This window comes from Lathyrus oleraceus, chromosome 3, assembly GCF_024323335.1.
Source record: "Lathyrus oleraceus cultivar Zhongwan6 chromosome 3, CAAS_Psat_ZW6_1.0, whole genome shotgun sequence".
Taxonomy (NCBI): Eukaryota; Viridiplantae; Streptophyta; class Magnoliopsida; order Fabales; family Fabaceae; genus Lathyrus; species Lathyrus oleraceus.
In genome coordinates this window covers 239,043,273-239,064,834 of record NC_066581.1, presented here as the reverse complement: position 1 = coordinate 239,064,834, position 21,562 = coordinate 239,043,273, and the positions used below count along the sequence as shown (strand labels likewise).

Genomic DNA, 21,562 nt, shown 5'->3' with positions numbered 1-21,562 from the left:
CGTGGGATATGTTCGAATGTAATCTCTTCAAAGTATGGGATTAATGTCATCACTCGTTCTCGGTAAGGGATGAGATTCAGATGCTTAGTGTCCCATTCTCCTTTGATCTGACTGATTACTAATGCTGAGTCTCCGTACACACTCAAAAACTTGACCCGCCGGTCTATAGCAGCCTTGAGTCCCAAAATACATGCTTCATACTCAGCCATATTATTGGTACAATGAAAACATAGTCTAGCAGTGAAAGGCGTATGGTAACCCTCGGGAGAAATGATTACCACACCAACACCATTGCCCAATGCATTAGAAGACCCATCGAAAACCATAGTCCATCGGGATCCTAGTTCGGGTCCTTCATCCGGTCCGGGTTCTTCATAATCAGTAACAAGCATGACATCCTCATCTGGGAACTCAAAATTCATAGATTGGTAATCATCCACCGCTTGATGAGCCAAATGATCAGCTAACACGCTTCCTTTGATTGCTTTCTGAGTAGTATACTGGATGTCATACTCTGTTAAGATCATCTGCCATCTTGCTATTCTTCCGGAGAGAGCGGGTTTCTCAAATATGTATTTGATAGGATCCATCTTAGAAATCAATAAAGTGGTGTGATTCAACATATACTGTCTCAGTCGGCGAGCAGCCCAGGCCAAAGCACAACAAGTTTTCTCGAGCAGTGAGTATCTTGTTTCACAGTCGGTAAACTTTTTGCTAAGGTAGTATATGGCATGCTCTTTTCGACCAAACTCGTCATGTTGTCCCAACACGCACCCCATTGAATTTTCTAACACGGTTAAATACATGATTAGAGGTCTTCCTTCAACTGGTGGCATCAGAATTGGAGGTTCTTGAAGATACTTCTTGATTTTGTCAAAAGCTTCTTGACATTCCTCATTCCATATCATCTCTTGATTTTTCCTCAGTAGCTTGAAGAGGGGTTTGCAGGTGGCGGTCAAATGGGAGATAAATCGGGCAATGTAATTCAAGCGTCCCAAGAAACCTCTGACTTCTTTATCTGTACTGGGAACTGGCATTTCTTGAATAGCTCTCACCTTGGCCGGGTCAACCTCAATCCCTTTATCACTGACAATAAAGCCCAGGAGTTTGCCGGACCTTACCCCAAAGGTGCATTTGTTCGGGTTCAACCTCAACTTGTATTTCTTCAACCTCTCGAACAGTTTGTATAAATGATCGAGATGTTCCTCCTCAGTATGAGATCTGGCTATCATGTCATCCACATATACTTCTATTTCATGATGGATCATATCATGGAACAAAACCACCATAGCACGCTGGTACGTTGCCCCTGCATTCTTTAAACCAAATGGCATTACTTTATAACAGAACGTGCCCCATTGCGTCACAAACGTAGTTTTCTCCATGTCCTCAGGCGCCATCTTAATCTGGTTGTAACCTGAGAATCCATCCATGAATGAGAACACCTTGTGTTGAGCGGTGTTATCTACCAGAACATCAATGTGCGGAAGTGGAAAGTCGTCTTTGGGACTCGCTTTATTCAAATCTTTGTAGTCTACACACATTCGCACCTTGCCATCCTTCTTCGGCACTGGTACCACATTAGCAACCCATTGAGGATAAGAAGTAACAGCCAGAAAACCTGCATCAAATTGTTTCATAACCTCGGCTTTGATTTTCTCAGACATTTCAGGACGCATGCGACGAACCTTTTGCTTAACAGGACGACAACCTTCCCTCGTTGGCAGCCGATGTACTACTATATCGGTATCCAGTCCTGGCATGTCTTCATAAGACCAAGCAAAAATCTCTACATAGTCATGCAACATCTGAATCAACCTTCTCTTGACACTGTTTTCCAAGCCTGCTCCTATTTTGACTTCTTTCTTGTTTACTTCAGTGCCCAGATTTACAGTCTCAACTGACTCCTCGTGTGGCTGTATAGTCCTTTCTTCCTGCAGTAACAGTCTGGCAAGTTCTCCAGGTACTTCACAATCTTCCTCACTTCCATCCTCGGCTTGGTAGATCGGATTTTCAAAGTCATAATGAACAGTAGTAGAACTATTGTCAACAGGATCCAGAGTGGGTATGGATCTGCAATTCGTTACGTGAGTGTGTGTAAGAAAACATAGCTCGTTTGGAAGATGACAGAAAAGATAAAGAGCGCAATATTTGAATGCAAAAAGTCCATTGATTTATTGAATATGAATATGCTTATGAAGATGACAAAACCCTTAACAAATTAGCTATTGTGCCCCGGGCATAGACACAACGCTTGGAGAAGTTCAATTGTAAAAAAAAACAAAATTTGCAACACTAAAATAGACAATAACAATTACTCCTGACTAAAGGAAATCGGGATAGTGTCTTCAGCCTTCCAATTATTGAGTCCGTCACCAATTGTTGGGAAAATCCAGCTATCCAGGTCGCAATCGCTGTCAGCATCTTCTACAGCATTAATTTGACTCTTGTCAGAGCTGAACCCCATGCCAAATTTGTCAGACTTGTACGGTACGTCGATCAATTGACCCCAGCCAGTACGACCACCATCTTCAACCACGGCTTGAGCGTCCTTCAGAGAAATCATAGCAGGAGGAGCACGAATAACCTTGGGTACACAGGAAGTTGGCTTAAGGACAGGATTGGTCGGAGGAACTACTTCAAATGACTGACAAGGAGTCTCAATGAATTCACCATCCATCTCGACGTATCTGAAGGTATGCACACTACTGACAATGTACTCTTCTTCTCCACACACGGTGACAATTTTGCCCTTTGTGGGATACCTCAACTTTTGATGGAGAGACGAGGCTACAGCGCCTGCCCCATGAATCCAAGGGCGTCCCAGTAAGCAGGAATAGGCAGGACGAATGTTCATTACATGGAAGGTAGTGTTGAAGACTTGAGGTCCTATCTTGATAGGAAGGACTACTTCTCCATGGACAACACTCTTCGCACCATCGTAAGCACGTACCACAATGTCACTAGGTTTTAGTTCAATGCTTTTACAATCCAGCTTATCCAGCACAGCTGTCGGCAACACATTCAAGGAAGAGCCATTATCGATCAACACATGAGACAAAGTGATTCCCCTACACTCAATGGAGATATGCAGGGCTTTATTGTGATTCTTTCCTGCTGGTGTCAGATCAGCATCGGAAAAGCCTAGGCCATTGTCAACAGCCAAGTGAGCAACATAATTTTCGAACTGATCGACAGATGTTTCCTGAGGCACGTGAGCAGTCTTCAAGAATTTTACCAATGCATTGGCATGAGATTCAGAAGATAACAGCAAGGATAACATTGAGATCTTAGACGGGGTATGCCCCAACTGTTCTACAACATCAAAATTACTCTTGCGAATGATTTTCAGCACTTCTTCCATTTCTTGTTTGGCAACATCTTCGGGAGTAACTTCGACCGGTGTCTCTGACTGAGAAGGATTGACTGGTTCCTTTCCTCGAGTTTCAAGGACAGGAGGTGAGATTTCTGGAGAGAAGATCCTTCCGCTTCGAGTAATTTTACTAGTCCCAACAATGCCACTAGTATTAGCAGCATTATCCACTTGCTTCACGCCATGGACGTAAACATCACCGCCATAATTCCACGGAATAGCTTTGCTTGAGGAATACGGGATCGGGCCAGGTGCAGTGATGATTAGGGGAGCAACCCTGGGCTCAGCAGTAATCTTCACAGGCGCCCTGGTAGCGGTAATCTTCACTGGAACTTTGGACCTAGCAATCACAGATATTTCTTCAATAGGGTTTTCCGCCTTAGGAATCCTTTCGAAGAGAACTGTACGATCGTCCATCAGCCGTTGAATACCATTCTTCAATTTCAAACAGTCCTCGGGCCGGAGTATGCAGAGATTGCAATCTTCAGCACAACCTGGAAATAAACCAGCTTGCAATAAATTCCTCTTTATGATCGGGAGAGGAGATGTTAAGTCCGCCACATTGGAAACGTGATCGTCATCATCCACGGCATTAACCGTCTTGTCATGATTAGGCATAGGGGCAGTGATGACATTAGGGGTCTCTGGAGGCTCAAACTCAATTTCTCTAGCTTCGATCATATCCTGAATCTTATTCTTCAATGACCAGCAATCGTTTGTATCATGCCCGGGGCTATCGGAGTGATATGCACACCTGGCATTAGGGTTATAACGAGAAGAGGTAGTGTTGGGATTCGTAGGAGGATCTCTGAGGGTGATCAAATTTGCCTTTAGCATTCCCTGCAGTGCCTGTGCCAAGGTCATATTGATCCTGGTAAACTTCCTTCTTGGCCTGTCTTGTTTGGGCTGGAAGTTTTGAGATGGTGGTGCTGCAATCGTAACTGCTCCAATGTCGTGGTCACGGTTTTTCTTGTTACGACCCTTTTGACCGTACACAACATTTGATTCGTTCCTCCCCTGATAGGACCTTTTGGTGCTTGCAGAGGTAGCCGCCTGTATCTTTCCACTTCGGATGCCGCTTTCAACACGTTCACCTGTTAATATAAGTTCAGTGAAACCTGATGAAGAACTTCCCAGTAGATGGCTGTAGAATGGGCCGGTCAGTGTGCCCATGAACATATCCACCAATTCTCTGTCAGTCATAGGGGGTTTGACTCTGCCAGCCAAATCTCTCCACTTTTGAGCATATTCTTTAAAGCTTTCTTTAGATCCCATAGTCATATTCTGCAGCTGTAGTCGGGTAGGTGCTAGTTCAGAGTTATACTGGTACTGTTTATAGAAAGTTGTTGCTAAATCAGTCCAGGTGCGGATGTCAGAGCTCTCGAGCTGATAATACCATTCCAACTGTGTGCCAGCCAGGCTCTCTTGGAAGAAATGGATCCATAGCTTCCTGTCAGTGGTATGCGGCTGAATCTTTCTCACATAAGCTCTCAGATGCATCTGAGGACAAGACGCACCATCGTACTTAGTGAAAGTGGGGATTTTGAATTTGCGAGGAATGGTCACATCGGAGACCAGACCCAAACTTTCGAAATCCAGACCGGGCGCCTTCTGACCCTCCATAGCTAGCATACGTTCTTCCAGCAACTTGTACTTATCATCTCTTGGAGAGTACTGTTCATTTTCATAATCTTCATCGTCATCCTCAGGGTTGGAGAAATCAGCATTCTCTTCCTCTGAATCATTCTCCGCCCCCTCTTCTGGACCATTCGGGATTCCAAACTTGACTCCTGTGGCCTGTCCTTTACGCCTTCTTCCCGGGTTAATGAAACTCACAGCTTTCTTGTCTTTCTTCTTTTCGAGCAAAAGAGCCTTCAGTTCCTCCTGCCCCTTGGATAAGCTTAGCATCATCTCCTTGAATTGAGCATTCTGAGTCTGGAGATCTTTGACAGTTTGTTCAAGATCCATTTTTCTGTTTGTAATGAAGACCGTGAGAACATTGAACTTGTAGAATACCTGTTATGCAGTGTTATGTTATGCTATGCAATGTATGAAATGTTTTCAAGGACTTTTGGAATTTAACTTTGCGTAAATCACCAACAAGAGAGACATGTTTATTGCTGATTTCTTTGATCAATGTTCATTACAAAAGGAATAATAATAAAAATACAATGAAAGCTCAAGTCTCCCAGGGGCGGCTTCTTTTTGGGCGAAGATACGCATTGAGTCTTCGTTCCTCATTAAGCTGACTGGTAAGTTCTAACACTTTCTTCCTTTCTGCGACGAACTGAGTCTCGAAAGTATCCTTTTCTTCTCTCAACTGGATCCAGGATCTCTTTAGTTCCTCAACATTGGTAGGCATATCTGGATAAGGAATGATCTGAGGAGCACCTCCTTCAGCTTCAGGTTCGACAATCTGAGGTCCGATTGCAAGATATGGCATGACAAGTTCACGAGCTCTGGCGCGTACCCATCTGAGATAAGGTTCCATAGGAATAGAATTTTTCTGTCCTAACGTACCTCTTTTCACCATGCCCCAAGCTCGTACAAATCTTTGACGGAGGCCTTGGGAATCGTTGTCATAGTCGAACACAATGCCTTCGATGATCATTTCATGTGGACCATCTCTTCGAGCACAACCAAACTGTCGCAGAGCTAAAGCAGGATTATAAGTAATACCTCCTCTTATTCCTAGGAGTGGTACATTAGGGAACTCGCCACAACGGTCAATGATGGTAACATTTTCCTTGAACTGAGGACACCAACAGATGTCTGGGTGGGAGAGCGACATTATCCTTTGAGACCATTTCAAATTCTGCTCGTTCTTCAAGACCGATTGAGGAAGGTGCGAAATAAACCACCTAGATAACAAAGGTATGCAGCACATGAGAGTCCCTTGCTTCTTCATGGTACGAGTGTGGAGGGAATGCAAAATGTCTCCCAGCAAGGTAGGTATAGGGTTATGAGTGAGAAATATCTTAATAGCATTCATGTCTATGAATTGGTCTGGATTAGGGAATAACACCAAGCCATAGATTAGCAATGCCAGGATGTCTTCGAAAGCACGGACATTCATAACTTTTAAGAATTCTCGGGCCTTATTTGTCAGGAATTTGGCAAGTAAACCCTTAACTCCACTCCTTGTTACCCAATTAGCTTCAATGTCGGACTTCGTCATGTGTAAAGCTGCGGCAACTTCTTCAGACTTCGGAACCTTTTCTAAACCACTGAGAGGTATTTGATCAAGGATAGGTATCCCAAGCAGTCTGGAGAATTCTTCCAGTGTAGGTACCAACTGATAATCTGGGAATGTGAAGCAATGATGTTTAGGGTCGAAGAACTGGAATAAAACTCTCATCATATCTTCTTTGAAACCAGTGGTAACCAAATTGAGGAGAGAACCATGTCTCTTGATGAACTGCGCATGATCGGAAAGTTCTGACACTAAGTTCTTGAGTTGAGGAGAGATTGCTACAAGATTAATCCGGATGGTCTTCCTGGGAGCCATAGCCTTACAAAACAGAGCAAAGTTAAATCCCTAAGTCCTTGAAATGATGTTATGATGCTATGATGTTATGATGTTATGATGTTATGATGTTAAGTAAGTAGCAAACATAAACCAGTCACACAATCATTCCTAGGTTTTAAGGCTTGCATGAGTTCCATAGGTAAGTACCCTCCCCACTGAAGTTTGGTTGGTTCAACCTGTCCTAGAATAGTAACCGGGTTCTAGAAGGATCTCCAATCATTGACCTTCCTTTAAGTCCACTTCAGTGCAACACCAAGTGGTTGACCGAAGCTTCCCTAAAGTCCAATCTCAAAGAGTGTAGTATCGAGTCTCAACCAACCCCAGTCGGAACCGAAGTCAGTTATCTCACTACTTTCTAATGGCCAGGATGAGTCAATTAGGGTTCTAAAGGTCTGGTTAATGCTTTAATGACACCACGCGGAAGCCAAATTTTTCCTCAAGTGAACATGAGGAACATCAGGACATCCAAAGTGTCACATTAACCGTAGCCATCATTTTAACCATTCCAGTATACGCCGGATAGTCGCGATGATCTATTGCTACTTACCTAAGGTACACTAGATCCGGGTGTAGGATCTTTCACTCAAAAATACCCAAGCAATCCCTTAAAAGTAAATCAGACAATTTGGAGTAAGTGATCTTGTTTTTAAGGTAACCTCTCTTTTTAAAGTGTCCCCAGCAGAGTCGCCAGTTCTGTCATACGGTGAACTGACTTGGGGTATTTTGCTTTTTATCGCAATGTCGCGGATAGCAAGAGTCGCCACCGACTTTTCTTTTATCCAATAAGGAAAGGTGGAAAAGAACAGGAAAGACCTCAATAGATTTTGGGTTCGGGAGGTACATTATACAAAGGGAAGGTATTAGCACCCTTTGTATCCATGGTTATCCATGGGCTCTTAATTGCTGGATCACTTATCTTTTTGTCTGAAAAGTGTTCGTGAATTGTTTAAAAAATGTTTCGAAAAGAGAGTTTAACTTTGTAATGATTCTCGTATGAATGTATACAAAGTATTTATCTCGTTTGATTTTGAAAACGGTTTAGAAAAATGTAACTTGGTAATGATTCTAGTATGAATGTATACCAAGTGGTGATTTTCTAGGATTTTGCAAAGTGTGAGGGGTGGGAAATGTTTTAGGTTATGATCCAGCAATTGAGAGTTATACCTTCCTAAGGTCGTTATGAACGTTTCCTATCCTTATGAGGGTAAAACTGTCCTTACTATTGAGAAGTAAGTAATTTTACCCTTTGGATGTTTAAGGGTCATCGTAGGGTCATCGATAGGTCATTGAAGACAACAGTTGTAAGGATACCTTAGCATTCGAAGGGACGATCATCATTTAACCGTAGGCTACACCGAAGGGTCATCGAGGGACAAAGGCAACATTCGAGGGACTATGATTTATTTTATGATGATTTAACCGAAGGGCCGTTGCTAAGTGTATCCCTACATTCGCGGGACATGACCGTTATACCGTAATACCGTAGGGCAAAAGAGAGGTCCAAGATCACATATTTAGAGGCCATGTTTTAAAGTTTATTAGGTAATTAGGGTGAATCTCCACATTAAAATCAATACATTAAAAATAATACATTAAAATTAATACATTAAAATTAATTAAGCAATTTAGGGCAGCTCTTCACAAGGGTATCCCACAAATAAAGTGGAAGACCTAAACAACAATCTTTTCCTGGGGTGTGTGAACCTTTGCAACATTCAGCAAACGGGTTAGAATACCAAATCAGGGTGCAATCGAGGATTACACCGCAAAAGAAGTCACAACAGTAATATGATCAGATAAACAATGCCTGGCTATGATAAAACATGAATGAAAAATCAGAATAGAAAAGTCGGCTACTGTCAGGTTCGCGCCTGCCTCGCCTAGCGAAGGCTTAGCGAATACTCGCTTCATGCTCGCTTAGCGACGTGCTAGCGAGCGACTGCGGATTCTGGTTTTGATATCAGTACAATTTCAACCAATTTTATGCCTTATGGCTTTCATTACAGCAATTATATGGTTAATCATTTAAGGTATTCAAGTGCACACTACAATTCACATGACAAACTTAAGATATTTTCATAAATTTAATCATAATGCCATATGCAAATTAAGAACATAAGGTAGTAATGGCAATGCCAACCTGTTTGTAATCGAATTGTAACCTTGAATTGGCCGACCGGATCGAATTGAGCGGAAGTGACCTTGCTGCCGCCGGCTTTTCCTTCAGGGTTTCTCGGAATTCTCAGGGTTAGCCTCCAGGGTTTTCCGTCTGTGAGCGCGAGGGTTTGCTTGCTAGGGTTCTCCTTTCGTCCTTTTTCGTTCTGCCTTTTCATTACTGAAGTGCTGGTATTTATAATGCTCTTTTTCATGACCTAATGGGCTCAGAATGAAGCCCGAAATTTTCTGTTGTCTGTCAGCTTCGCTAGGCGAGCGTGTAGCGAACGCGTAGCGAACAGGCCAGTTTGGGCCATTTTCTGGATTGGGCCATTCGTGAGCTGGGCCTTTGTTCCTTTAAGATCAGTGTCATAAAAATGAGTCGGAATGCCCTGAAAAATGTCTTAAAATATTAATGGGCAAATTTTGGGGTATGACAGAGTATATGTAAGAAGAAGCAATAATGAATTGCTTATATTATGTATCAATGTTAATGACCTGTTGATAATAGGAAGTTGCAAGAAGGAGATCGAAGATTTAAAACATGACCTAAGTGAGGAGTTTGAAATGTTAGACTTGGGAAATCTCTCATATTTACTTGGCATTGAATTCTACAAGTGTAGTAGAGGCTTGATGATGCACCAAAGAAGATATGCAGGCGAAATACTCAAGAGATTTGAGATGCAATAATGCAACCTAACTTCGACTCCAGCTGAACCCATATTGCAATTGTCGAAAGACACAAATAAAGACGATGTCGATCTAACACAATACAAAAGATTCATTGGATCACTTTGATAACTTTGTCATATAAGGCCTGATCTAGCATATAGTGTAGGTATGTTGAGTAGATTCATGCTGAAACCAAAGGTATCACACCTAGAAACGATGAAGAGGATACTAAGGTATCTGAAAGGAACTCTTGACTATGGAATTTTGTTTCTTGCAGCTGATGAAGGAAAAGAATGAAAGCTAGTGGGTTACATCGATTCAAGTTGGTGTAGTGATGCCGAGGATAGAAAATCCACAGTTGGCTACGTGTTAATGCCAGGTGGTGTGCCCGTTGCTTGGAGTTCAATAAAGGAATCATTAGTAGCACTATCTTTGTGTGAAGCTGAGTGCATAACTGCTTCTCTTTGTGCATGTCAAGGAACATGGATGGTGAATTTGGTCGAAGAGATTATAGGAAAGAACCATGGATAAATTACCATGAAGATCGACAACATGTCTGCTATCAATCTGGCAAAGAATCCGATAGCGCATGGAAGAAGCAAGCACATCGAAATGAGGTTACATTATCTTTAAGAGAAAGTAGCAGAAGTGAAGCTGAACTTGGAACACTGTAGAACTGAGAATCAGATTGCAGATATCATGACGAAAGGAGTGCAAGTCGAAGTATTCAAGAAGATCAATCAATTTAGAGAGGTTTGTAAACGTCTCAAATATCATGCTTTTTTGTAGTCAAATATGTTGAATTGAAATTCTTTGTGTCAAAGTAGTATTTTCAATAGAGTCTGTTGTCGTCGAAATGCTGTGTGTCAAAATTATATGAGTGTCGAAGTGTCGAGGAGTTAGCCTCGACATGAATTTGATTTTAAACCTAATTTTGTAGTGTTGGCAGAATTAAGTATTTTAGGATTTTGTTTTTGGGCTTTTCTTAGAGAGTAAACAAGCAAAATCTATAAATAGGGAGTAACTCCTATTATTGTAAATACTTGACTTTTTGCAGTTGCAAAAGAATAAAGAATGACAGTTTGCGAGCAGAGAAGAACTCTGCAGAAAATTCATCTTCTTCCTTCTCTCGATAAACCCTAACTCTTTTCTTCTCAATTCAATCTTATTTTCTTGTTTTTCATCACTATTGTGCAGCGATACAATCTTGCAACCAAGGTTGGTTGATTCACTCGAGTGAAGAGTAGAGAACAAAAGGGAATTCGATCGGTGCGATTGAATCTTCTTCATCAAGATTGATTTGGAATTACTCAAAGTATTAGGTTTAATTCCAACAAAATAAGTTGTTGACTTTAAGTGATGTGGCATGCAACGTAGCGTGCCACACCAACTTCTGTTAGAGTAAGTAGACGACAGAGACTAATAGTTTGGACGATAAATATTAGGAGGATGATTCTTTAACGATTTTTTTTGAGGGACTAAAAATGGAAATGCCTATATTTAGAGGGATTATAAACATATTTAACTCTTAATTTAATTACCTTTTTCTTTGTTGTCGGTGTTGCCACTTTATGACCATTTTAGACTTATATTGATTCACTTTTATTCCTCTTTCTTTTAAGTAGAAGCCTAGGATTTTTTTGGCTCTTACTGCGAAGGTACATTTTTCTGAATTAAGCCTCATGTTGTATTGTCAAACCCGTCAAAACGTGATCGCTAGGTGTTCATAGTGTAGTCCTTCTTCGTCGGACTTGGCGATCATATCATCCATGTAAACTTTCAAATTTGCGCCTATCTCTTTTTTGAAGATTTTGTTCATCATCCTCTAGTATGTTACCCCTGTATTCTTCATACCAAAGGGTATGCCATTGTATGGACAGTTAGCTCGCTCTATCAAGAAGGTCATTTTGCCTATGTCCGCCTAAAAAATGGGTATCTAGTTATGAATAAAATACAAATCCATGAATGGTAAAATTTTCTAACTAGCTGAGTTGTCCACTAACTAGTCGATGTTTGGGAGGGGATGGAAATCTTTTGAGCAAGCTCGATTGAGGTCAATATAGTCAATGTACATTCTCTACTCCCCAAATGATTTCTTGACTAAAACAACATTGGATAGCAATTCAATGTATCTTACTTCAGAAATACAATTGGCATTGAGTAGACCTGTGATCGTACTCATGGTTGCTTCAACCTTTTTAAAGAGATTGTCGACTTCTTCATTGGACCATATAACGGGAAAAAGAGTCAATATTCAATTAGTGACAAACCACATTAGGGTTTATGATGGGAATCTCGTTGGGGGAAACTAAAAAGAGGTTAATGTTAGCTTTAAGGCACTTAATGAGCATTTCCATCACCATGGGTGACAAGTTAGCTTTTATACAAACCGATCTCATCAGATTATCATTGAGCTGTACAATCTCAAAATTGTCATATGGAGCCGGTCTTAAGGCTTTCCCCATAGTCGGGATTATCATATCATTGGGTTTCATCTTCTTGTGCGTCGAGGTCGATCATATTAACGGTAGCCCATGAGTCTTCTTCCTTTTATTTTCGGGGGCAACAGTGGTCGCTAAGGAGTTCTTTAGTATGGTTTCATGTATCATGAGAGCTTGTGTAGATTAGCCAAAATGATAACTGGTTTGCCAAAACTGTTATGATATTTCATCTTCAGATGGATCGTGGAGGCCATTGCATCTAGCTCCGTGAGTAATGACATCCTTAGGACGACACTGTATACGGTTTCATAAGGAATGACCAAGAAACACGTGTTCACGATCCTCTCATCCTTTCCTTCTCCGACATAAATTTGTAATTATACGTCCTCACACGAGTGAGTAGATGAGTCATTGAATACTAAGAGATTTTCCCCTTCATACAACGTGAGATCACACTCACATTATCCTCTTGAAGATGACAATATACATAATATTGCAAGAACATTGTCGATAAGGATTTCTAACACTGAGTGATTTTATACTTTAGCAATTATGACTAGTAGAAGTGTTGCATTAGGAGCTCCATCCACTTTTTCGTGCTCTCGAAACCCTAGGATGAATCTATCTCCTTTTTGCCTACCAATTACCACTAGCAGTCTTGATGAGTTTCGAGTTGGATGCTTTTGATTCCCTTTTCTCTCTTGTCAAGTGATCCACCATCAATTAGAGAGATGACAAGCCAATGAAATAATCTTGGAGTCGATAGATTAGTGATGACTTCAAGAGCTAAATCTAACACCATCGTCTTCTTTCAAGTAAATTGCAATTGCGATTCGTGACTGTGAGATTATAAAAATTTGATAATGGATGTTCGTAAGAATCAGACGCTGATTTCTACAAACGACGCCACTATTCCGAACTGGAACAAGAATAGGTGGAGATTGAATGAAATAGAGTTTTGATGCGCATGAGTGAGCTTCCAGTACGACGGAACGGGGATGACGACCATGAGTGAGAAAGTAGTATGAGTGTGTGAATGATGAGAGAATACCTGAAATAATATGTGTTGGACTTTATATAATGTGAACAATTAAAAATATTTTCGTGTGATTCCGCATCTTACACAGGAGACCGTTAAATTATATCATACGGTGGACAATCATATTCAAAAGTGAGGATCAAGTACAAGTCCTCTGGTTGCAAGTAGCATGATGTCATCAACATCTTGGTAAACATGTTCTTGGAGGGGACTTCATCATAATTGAATTTTCCTATCTTTGAACCCGTTATTGGTCTGAAACAATTATTATTTTAATTCTCAAATTGATCACATTACAATTTTTTTTTTGTATCGATGATATTTCCTACAAACTATTTGATTTAAATATATCTCTAGTCCTTTTAAAATATCCATTAAATCGGGTATAAAAAGAAGAATTTTTTTTTGTTAAGTTACAAATTATAACCACTACTTAGTTTGTTGTGACAATTGGGGACATTACAGAAGTCGCAATTGCAATATTGCATCTTCATCACACATCATGTGCCTGGCAACTTAAAAGCATGATAAAACGTTTGAGATTATGAAAAGAATAATTGCACATTGGTACGGTTTTATCATTTGGATTTGAGACGAACTCTCGTACCTTAATAATTGATTTTCATAACCTTATCATCTACTTACATTTATAGATAATAAGTGTTTATATTGATTCATAAATTAGTGATAGATTTTCTATTTCTTTTTTGATAAAATCTGATTTGCTGACGATGCATTTGATTTATCGAGTAGCGACTTGGTTTTTAGTAGTTGCTTGACTAGTTTGATTGTTGCGTTGTTTGGTACATGTAATTTATTTTTAACATTTTTTTAAAACTTTGTGGACATTTCTATTGTACGTTGTCATTAAATTAAATGTAATTGTGTATATACTACAAAGTCAACCTTGTTTATTTGAAATAGCAAGTTACATACAATTTGCGACTTTGAATTGACAAAGGCGTAACATAGCAAATTCATATTATAATCAAACAAATGAAAGATAACCATATGCATGCATATATATTATTCCATTATAATTATACATAAGAAAAACAAACAATATATTTAATGCCATTATCAACTAGAGATTAAACCCTAGGAGGTTTAGGCTCATGATCTCTATTTGCTCCTGTCCCATCATAGTCTTGAGTTTCCAAATCCATCCTCCTTTCTGCTAATCCTTCCTCCACATCAACTACCACCACCACTCCCTCACCATATTTCTCATCCACCTACAAATTAATTCAATATATTATAAACAAGAACACAATCAAAATAAGAAAAAACAATATCTATATATATATATATATATATATATATATATATATATATATATATATATATATATATATATATATATATATATATATATATATATATATATATATATATATATATATATAAATGTGAAGAGAGATGAAGAATAGCACTGACCTTAACTAAAGAAGGTAGAACTGGTGAATCTTCTTCACCTTCCAAATATATTTTGAAATGCTTACTGGTTGCAGGTGAAGAAGAGGAAGAGAGAATATATGATGAGAAACTCAAGAAACTGAGTAGCACAAGCAGGGTTATGAAATTTTTCTGCATCTTGAATTTCAAGTTGGGTATGAGACAAAGGGAACAAGAGTAATTTAGTGTTTAAATAAATGATATGTGGTACAGTAAAGAGACATATGAATGTACCGCACCAACCGATAAAAGTCAACTTGTTCATTTATTTTTCTTATTATGTGTCTACTGACCTAACTTAATTGATGCATTCACGATTCATAATCAATAAAAGTACTTTTTTTGGGGTAAAATCACAAAAAGTACTTTTGGATCATAGATAAAGGGGTGGCCCGTGTTTCTTTATTTAGAACTATATATAAGCTGTTTTTAGTAATATTGTAACGACATGATTTATGATTAAAGAACCAACTATCATTTTGATTTTGTGTGTGTATATGTTTATTGATGTAGATAAAGTTAGTTTTTCAATTTTTTGACGGACAGTCTAGTGCTGTATGTGTGAAAATATGAAACTTCTTTTTGTTTAACTTTCTTTAATTTATGAAAATAATCTTATATTTACAGATTTTAAAATGAAAATGAGAGAAAAAAGTTATTACAACAATCAAACCTTATCCTTATCCTATTAAGTGAGGTCGGCTACATGAATAAGTTTTCTCCATAACGGTTTATCTGGAATCATGATTCTATCAAAATTATTAATCTCGAGATATTTATTAATAATTTCTCTTAGTTTTTTAAGCCTTTCTTTTATTCTAGTTATTTGAGTTTTCTCAATCTGATCTATTATGCTTACCACAAAATCTACATGTCTTATCTCTAAATGTCCAAACCACCTAAGTCTATTTTTCACCATCTTCTTTATTATAGATACTACCCAAACATTCTCTTTAATATTTTTATTTATAATCCTATTTTGTCTAGTCTTATCGCACATTCAACACAACATCCTCATTTATGATACACTTACTTTATTCTCGCGTTGATTCGTAACCGTCCAACATTCTGTCTCCTACAAGATCACAAGTCTAACCGCAGTCTGATAAAATTGTCCATTCAATTTGAGTGGTACTTTTGCATCACATAAAACCCTTAAAGTCTTCATCCATTTTAGCCACCCGACTTGGATTCAATGGTTTATATATTTTCTATTTCTCCATCATTTTATATTATGGACCCAAGATATTTAAATAATGTGACTTTAGGGATGAAACCCTAATTCACGAGGAGGAGGTTCTTGACCATCTTGTTGTGCATCATCAATCATTAATCTTTCTTGGTGCATAAAATTCATTCATATGGTCCATATGCCCATATGTTTGGATTTTCATCTAGTTCAAGATTTTGTTCAAACATTCATACCTATGCATTCTATTTGGTCTTTCTTAGTCCATTGATTCTAAGCCCATGACACTTTCAGCTTCCTTGGTCTTTGATCTTTGAACTCAGGGTTGCATTAGTGCATTGATCTTTGGTCCATTATTTGTCCTTGATCCATTATGATTCATATGGGCATTCGTTATTGTTTCATCCATGTAGCTTGGTCCATTTGTTTCAATTTGATTCAATAAGTCAATTTGGTTTTTGTTAAAGATCATTCAAAAGTCAAGTTTTTAATCCACAAACACTCCTGATCATTCCATTCAAAACATTGATTTTCAATTATTTACCAAAGAATACATTGTTTCATTACAAAGAGAAATCAAAATTACATTTTTGCAAAAGTTGACCTGTTAAACAACCTGCAATGTTCAACAACAAGAAGATCAATTCATCATGTAATACAACATGACATTATCATGAGCATACATGAGGGCATAACAAAAATTGCACCCAATTCATTTTGCATCATCCTGCAATACACCAAGTTATCCCTTTCATTCATAACACATCCACTTACAAAATTCGTAATAGAGCAAAATTCAAAAAATCACTTAACCCTGCATCTCTCAAGTAACAACACAAATGATTGCAGACCACATTAACTAACCTATGCACAACAACACAAAACCTTTCACACTAATTGAAACTAACTGACACAAGCTAACTGAATTCCAATTTCCAACTAACTTGTGAATTTTAGTTGAATTTCATTTGTAATTTCTAACAGAAATTTGAAGGACCTAACATCTATAAATACAATCATTCATTCACTCTTCAGGGGATCATGATTCATTTTCACATTTCTCAAAATTTTGAGATTCAATTTTCATCTCATAACCTCTCTTCACCCTCACACAGAGCTCTCAGAATACTCCATTAAAGCTTCACCTCGAAGCTTCATTAGAGTAGAGCATAACCTCCTCTCAGTTCAATCTCTCTTGATTACCTCTAATTTCATCCATATCTCGATTATAGAAGAAGTTTCAGAAGAAGAAGAGAATCAAAGAAGGAAGATAGGATCAAAAGTTACCTGGTTCAAGTGATTTTCCGTCGCATCTTCATCTTCTCTGATTCAACGTTCGCTGGAATAAATCTCTGTTTCATAGATAAACATTCTTCTTCTCTTTTTGCCATGATCTTGTTACCATTTCGTAGACAATACTCTAGGGACCATTAGCCCTAAGGTTTGGTCATGAATCCATGAACCATCGTCATTTAATTTATCCCTAAAGATATAAGGTTCTTCATGATTTCCCCCTATATTTGGATCTTAGGGTAGCAATCTATTAAAACTAACCTCGATTTCGAAATAAGCATGTTGTCACGGTCCCGATGATGGTTTTAATTTGTACTATGGTGTTCCACCGCCGGCGGAGGAGACCTCCAGCGCGGTGGATGATGGTGGCTTGGTGATCTGAGTGTTGAATTTTCTGGTCAGAGGCTGCGCACGTGTTTTACTCACTTGAATGGTCATTTACATTGAATGTTGAATTCCACTTGCCTCTGTGTTTTGTTTTGGGCTCAATTGAGTTGGGCCTTGTGTAGTTTTACTGAACCTTATCACCACATTGCTTCTGCACCCCTGCTTCCTCAGGTGGACTTTGGTTTTGGCCCTGGTTTGGGCCATGCACCTTCTTGACTTATCACACCTCTGTTTGCTAGAACACACCCATGTTTGGTTTCATTTTTGCATTTTTATTTCCATTTTGATCTTTAATTTTTGTTTGCTAGCTTTTTAATATTTGTTCATAAATTTGACATGGAAATTAATTGGTAGAATTTAGCTAGTTTTATTAACATGATTTAGTTAATTAGGGTTAATTGATTTGATTAGTTCTTGATAGATTGTTGGAAAAATGAATGAAAAATATGATTAATATTAGTTTTTGGTTTAGGTTAGATGTTAATTCACATGAGAAATTTGCAAATTGCATGATCTATTTTTTTAGAATTTTAATTCTTGATTTAGGATTTAATTGATTAGAATTAATTTTGTCCATTTAGGTTTAATTGACCTTTTAATCATTTGTTTCTCATGTGTTGATTTATTTGATTGATTGAACCTTAACTCTTTCATATTCCCTTAGTCTAGGGCTTGTATAACATCGTTTCATTCTGGTGGCTATTGACTACTTCACAAAGTGGGTTGAAGCGGCATCGTATGCAAATGTGACCAAGCAAGTTATTGTAAGGTTTATCAATAATCAGATCATATGTTGTTATGGTGTACCAAGTAAGACAGATAATTAATGATAATGGATAGAACTTGAATAACAATATGGTGGAAGCTCTTTGCAAAGACTTCAAAATTGCACATCATAATTCTTCTCCCTACAGACCTAAGATGAATGGGGTTGTTGAAGCTGCGAGCAAGAACATCAAGAAGATCATTCAGAAGATGGTTGTGACATATAAAGATTGACATGAGATGCTCTCATTTGCTTGACATGGGTACCGTACATCCAACTGCACTTCAACAGGGGCAACCCTTTTCTCTCTTGTTTATGGCATGGAAGTTGTGCTCCCCGTGGAGATTGAGATCCCATCATTGCGTGTTTTTATGGAAGCCAAGTTGGCAGAAGTTGAATGATGTCAAACTAGATATGATCAATTGAATTTGATTGAAGAGAAGAGATTGACTGCCATGTGTTATGAGCAGTTATATCAACAAAGAATGAAGAAAGTGTTTGATAAGAAGGTCAAGCCTCGTGTGTTCAGAGAAGGTGACATCGTGCTCAAGAAGATTCTATCTTTCAAACCTGATGCTAGGGGAAAATGGACACCTAATTATGAAGGCCCATATGTTGTTAAGAGAGCCTTCTCAGGTGGTGCTTTGATTCTTACAACTATGGATGGTGAAGAGTCCACTCGTCCTGTGAACATCGATGCCGTCAATTAATACTTCGCCTAAAAAAAGAAGAAAAGAACAGCTCGCTAAGTTGAAAACCCGGAAGGGAGGATTAGGCAAAAATGATTGTCTCGGTGGATTAAAAACCCGAAAGGGCGATCCAGACAAAAGTTAGAGACATACATAAAATTTATCCCAGTAGATTGAGTACCCCACCTTGGGGAAATCTAGGAAAAATTAGGGATTATGGCAAGTAACTGCATTCGGCTGGTCCTGATCATTGAAGTAGTTTTGTAGTAGTCATTTGGTTCAGATTTATCATTCTCAATCGAATACAAAAGCACAGTGGATTTCCAGTTGGTAGGGAGAGTAGAGGCCATTGTATTCAATGTAGTCCTTTTCCATGTAAATTACCATTTTCAAACTTTGTAAAGATCCATGAAGTCTCGCCATTTGCAGACTACCATTCTATTAAATAAAGTTGAGCTTTTATCCAATTATTTCGTATTCTTATTTATTTCTGTTTTTAAAATTGAATTTTGATGATGATAATTTTGAAATAAATAAATCAATGAATAATCATTTTTCTTGAATAATGAGGCATTTACTTTAAGAACAATTGATTTCAAGAAGGAATGTCAACAGCAATTTAAGAACAGTAAGTCTTGATATATGAAACATTGTTGGTCTTCCCCGGGAAGTTGGTTGTTAACTTTATCCTCCACAACAGTTTGTTGTTCATCCCTAGCATGATTGATGGGTTGCCATCCCCAAGCAATTTATCATCCCTAGTATAGTTGATGTGTTGTTCCCTTTGCAATTAATCCTTCTCCACCTAAGGCGTTCATGTTTTTGCATTTTTCTCAGTATGAATATTGATGAAAAAACCCTGGATTATTGTGAAACCTTTATTTGGTTTCCGAATCCCCAACGCCTTTATTTGAATGTTGCATAGCCCTGACAGTTTCTCCCCTGCAAGGTTGTCTCCCATTTTATATGGTATTGACTTAAAATTCCCCATAATGGTGACTTGTTGCTCTGATAAGGACCCTCAGCAGATCCCTCTTTATCCGTAACACTTTAGGTTGGATGCATGTTCTCCATGCCTTTCCCTAGTCGAGGTTGAGCTTTGATTTGGATTAATGTATTCTCATTCTCCCTTGAGTCGTGGTTGTGTTCCATCTCCGGAAACTGAATATTATTTTGGGTTAGGATTTATATCCTCTGTGATTTATTTTCACCCCTAGCAGGTTCTCTAGTTGGTGTTTCCATCTTGTTGAGATTAGTCGAGTATCTAGTTGTGATGATTCGGATCTTCGCTGTTTGTATCCTTTGTGCTCGTTTGTCAGCATAATCATATACATATTCATGTATATACATGCACAAAACATAACATCAGATATTTCATTGTGCATTTTTTTGTCGCATTGATCTTTCTTCTGATTCCCTGCTTCGGTGATACTATTTCCCCATGCAGATTTGGTGTGTCTGTCCTCCTTCCATTGTAGAGTATTAGCCCCTTAAGCAGAAAGAGTTTATCCTTTCTCCTTCCCCATTGATTTATTTCCTCGTGGATGATTGTTATTTTTGTTTCCTCCCCATTTCATTACCTGGATGGAACTACTCCCCTTGGGTTATATCCTTATTGGGTTGAGTCTTGTTTGACCATTTCTTTTTGTTCTTACCTAGATAGATCTTTTGGTCCCCCAAGAGTTTATTACCCAGTAACTGGTAATATTCTTCTTGATGTTGAGTACTTTACCTATGTTAATTTACCCAGTAACTGGTAAAAGGTAATTTTCTTCTCTATTTTTCTCCAACGGATTCGTTTTTTCGTCTCCCTAGCAAGTCTGTCCTTGATATGTTCATATTAATCGATGACGGATATTCTTCCTGTTTGGTATTCTACCCAATAAAAAGGTAGTTGTAATTCCTTCTTTCCTAGGATAATTTATACTTGATATGTTCACCTTAATCGGTGACGAATTTTCTGTTTCTTCGGTCTTCTACCTAGTAACTGGTAGATGTAAATCACATTTCTTCCTCTGAGTTTATCCTTAATATGTTCACCTTAACCAGTGACAGATACTCTCTCTTTGGTCTTCTGCCCAGTAACAAGTAGTTGTAAATCCTATTTTTCCCCGACAGTTTATCCTTGATATGTTCACCTTAATCGGTGACGAATATTATTTCCTTTGAGTCTATCCTTGATATGTTCACCTTAATCGGTGAAGAATTTTATATTTCTTCGGTCTTCTACCCAGTAAAAGGTAGTTGTAAATCCTATTTGGTTTCTTTTTCCCTAGTAGGTCATTCTTTCCCCGTAGCCGGTAATGAATATGCCTCATTTTTCTCAGCGAGTCATCCTTGATATGTTTACCCTAACTGGTAACGAATGTCCCTCTGTCAGAGTATATTATCTTCCTGCCTAGTAACTGATAGTAGATAATACATCTCTTTTACTCATGTGTTGAAGTTTTTCTTCCCTAGTTGAGTTTGGTTTCGTATTTCTTTGAGAAATCGAATTCCCTTTTGCGTTTGAGTATTTCAGCCTCGTTCTGATTTACGTATTTCCCTAGCAGGTGTTTCTTATTGTATTGGTGTT

At 38.5% G+C, this 21,562-nt stretch overlaps 1 protein-coding gene and 1 long non-coding RNA gene across 2 annotated transcripts; both read right to left on the bottom strand.

Annotated features, from left to right (window-relative positions):
* Positions 1-14,099: 14,099 nt before the first annotated feature.
* On the bottom strand, positions 14,100-14,860 carry LOC127129110 (uncharacterized). Its single transcript, XM_051058408.1, has 2 exons — positions 14,646-14,860; positions 14,100-14,443 (listed from the first exon to the last, which is right to left on the bottom strand). Exons 1-2 carry the CDS (start codon positions 14,799-14,801, stop codon positions 14,300-14,302), a joined length of 300 nt encoding a protein of 99 aa, XP_050914365.1. The 5' UTR covers positions 14,802-14,860; the 3' UTR covers positions 14,100-14,299.
* Positions 14,861-16,363: 1,503 nt separating this feature from the next.
* On the bottom strand, positions 16,364-17,768 carry LOC127126582 (uncharacterized). Its single transcript, XR_007805025.1, has 2 exons — positions 17,140-17,768; positions 16,364-16,468 (listed from the first exon to the last, which is right to left on the bottom strand). It is a non-coding gene; the product is annotated as an uncharacterized LOC127126582 (long non-coding RNA).
* Between the last annotated feature and the right edge of the window lie 3,794 nt (positions 17,769-21,562).

Coding starts and splice junctions, on each gene's coding strand:
- LOC127129110 (XM_051058408.1), bottom strand. CDS start 14,801: ATGCAGAAAAATTTCATAACCCTGCTTGTGCTACTCAGTTTCTTGAGT. Junction 14,444..14,645: donor TTCTACCTTCTTTAGTTAAG/GTCAGTGCTATT, acceptor ATTAATTTGTAG/GTGGATGAGAAATATGGTGA.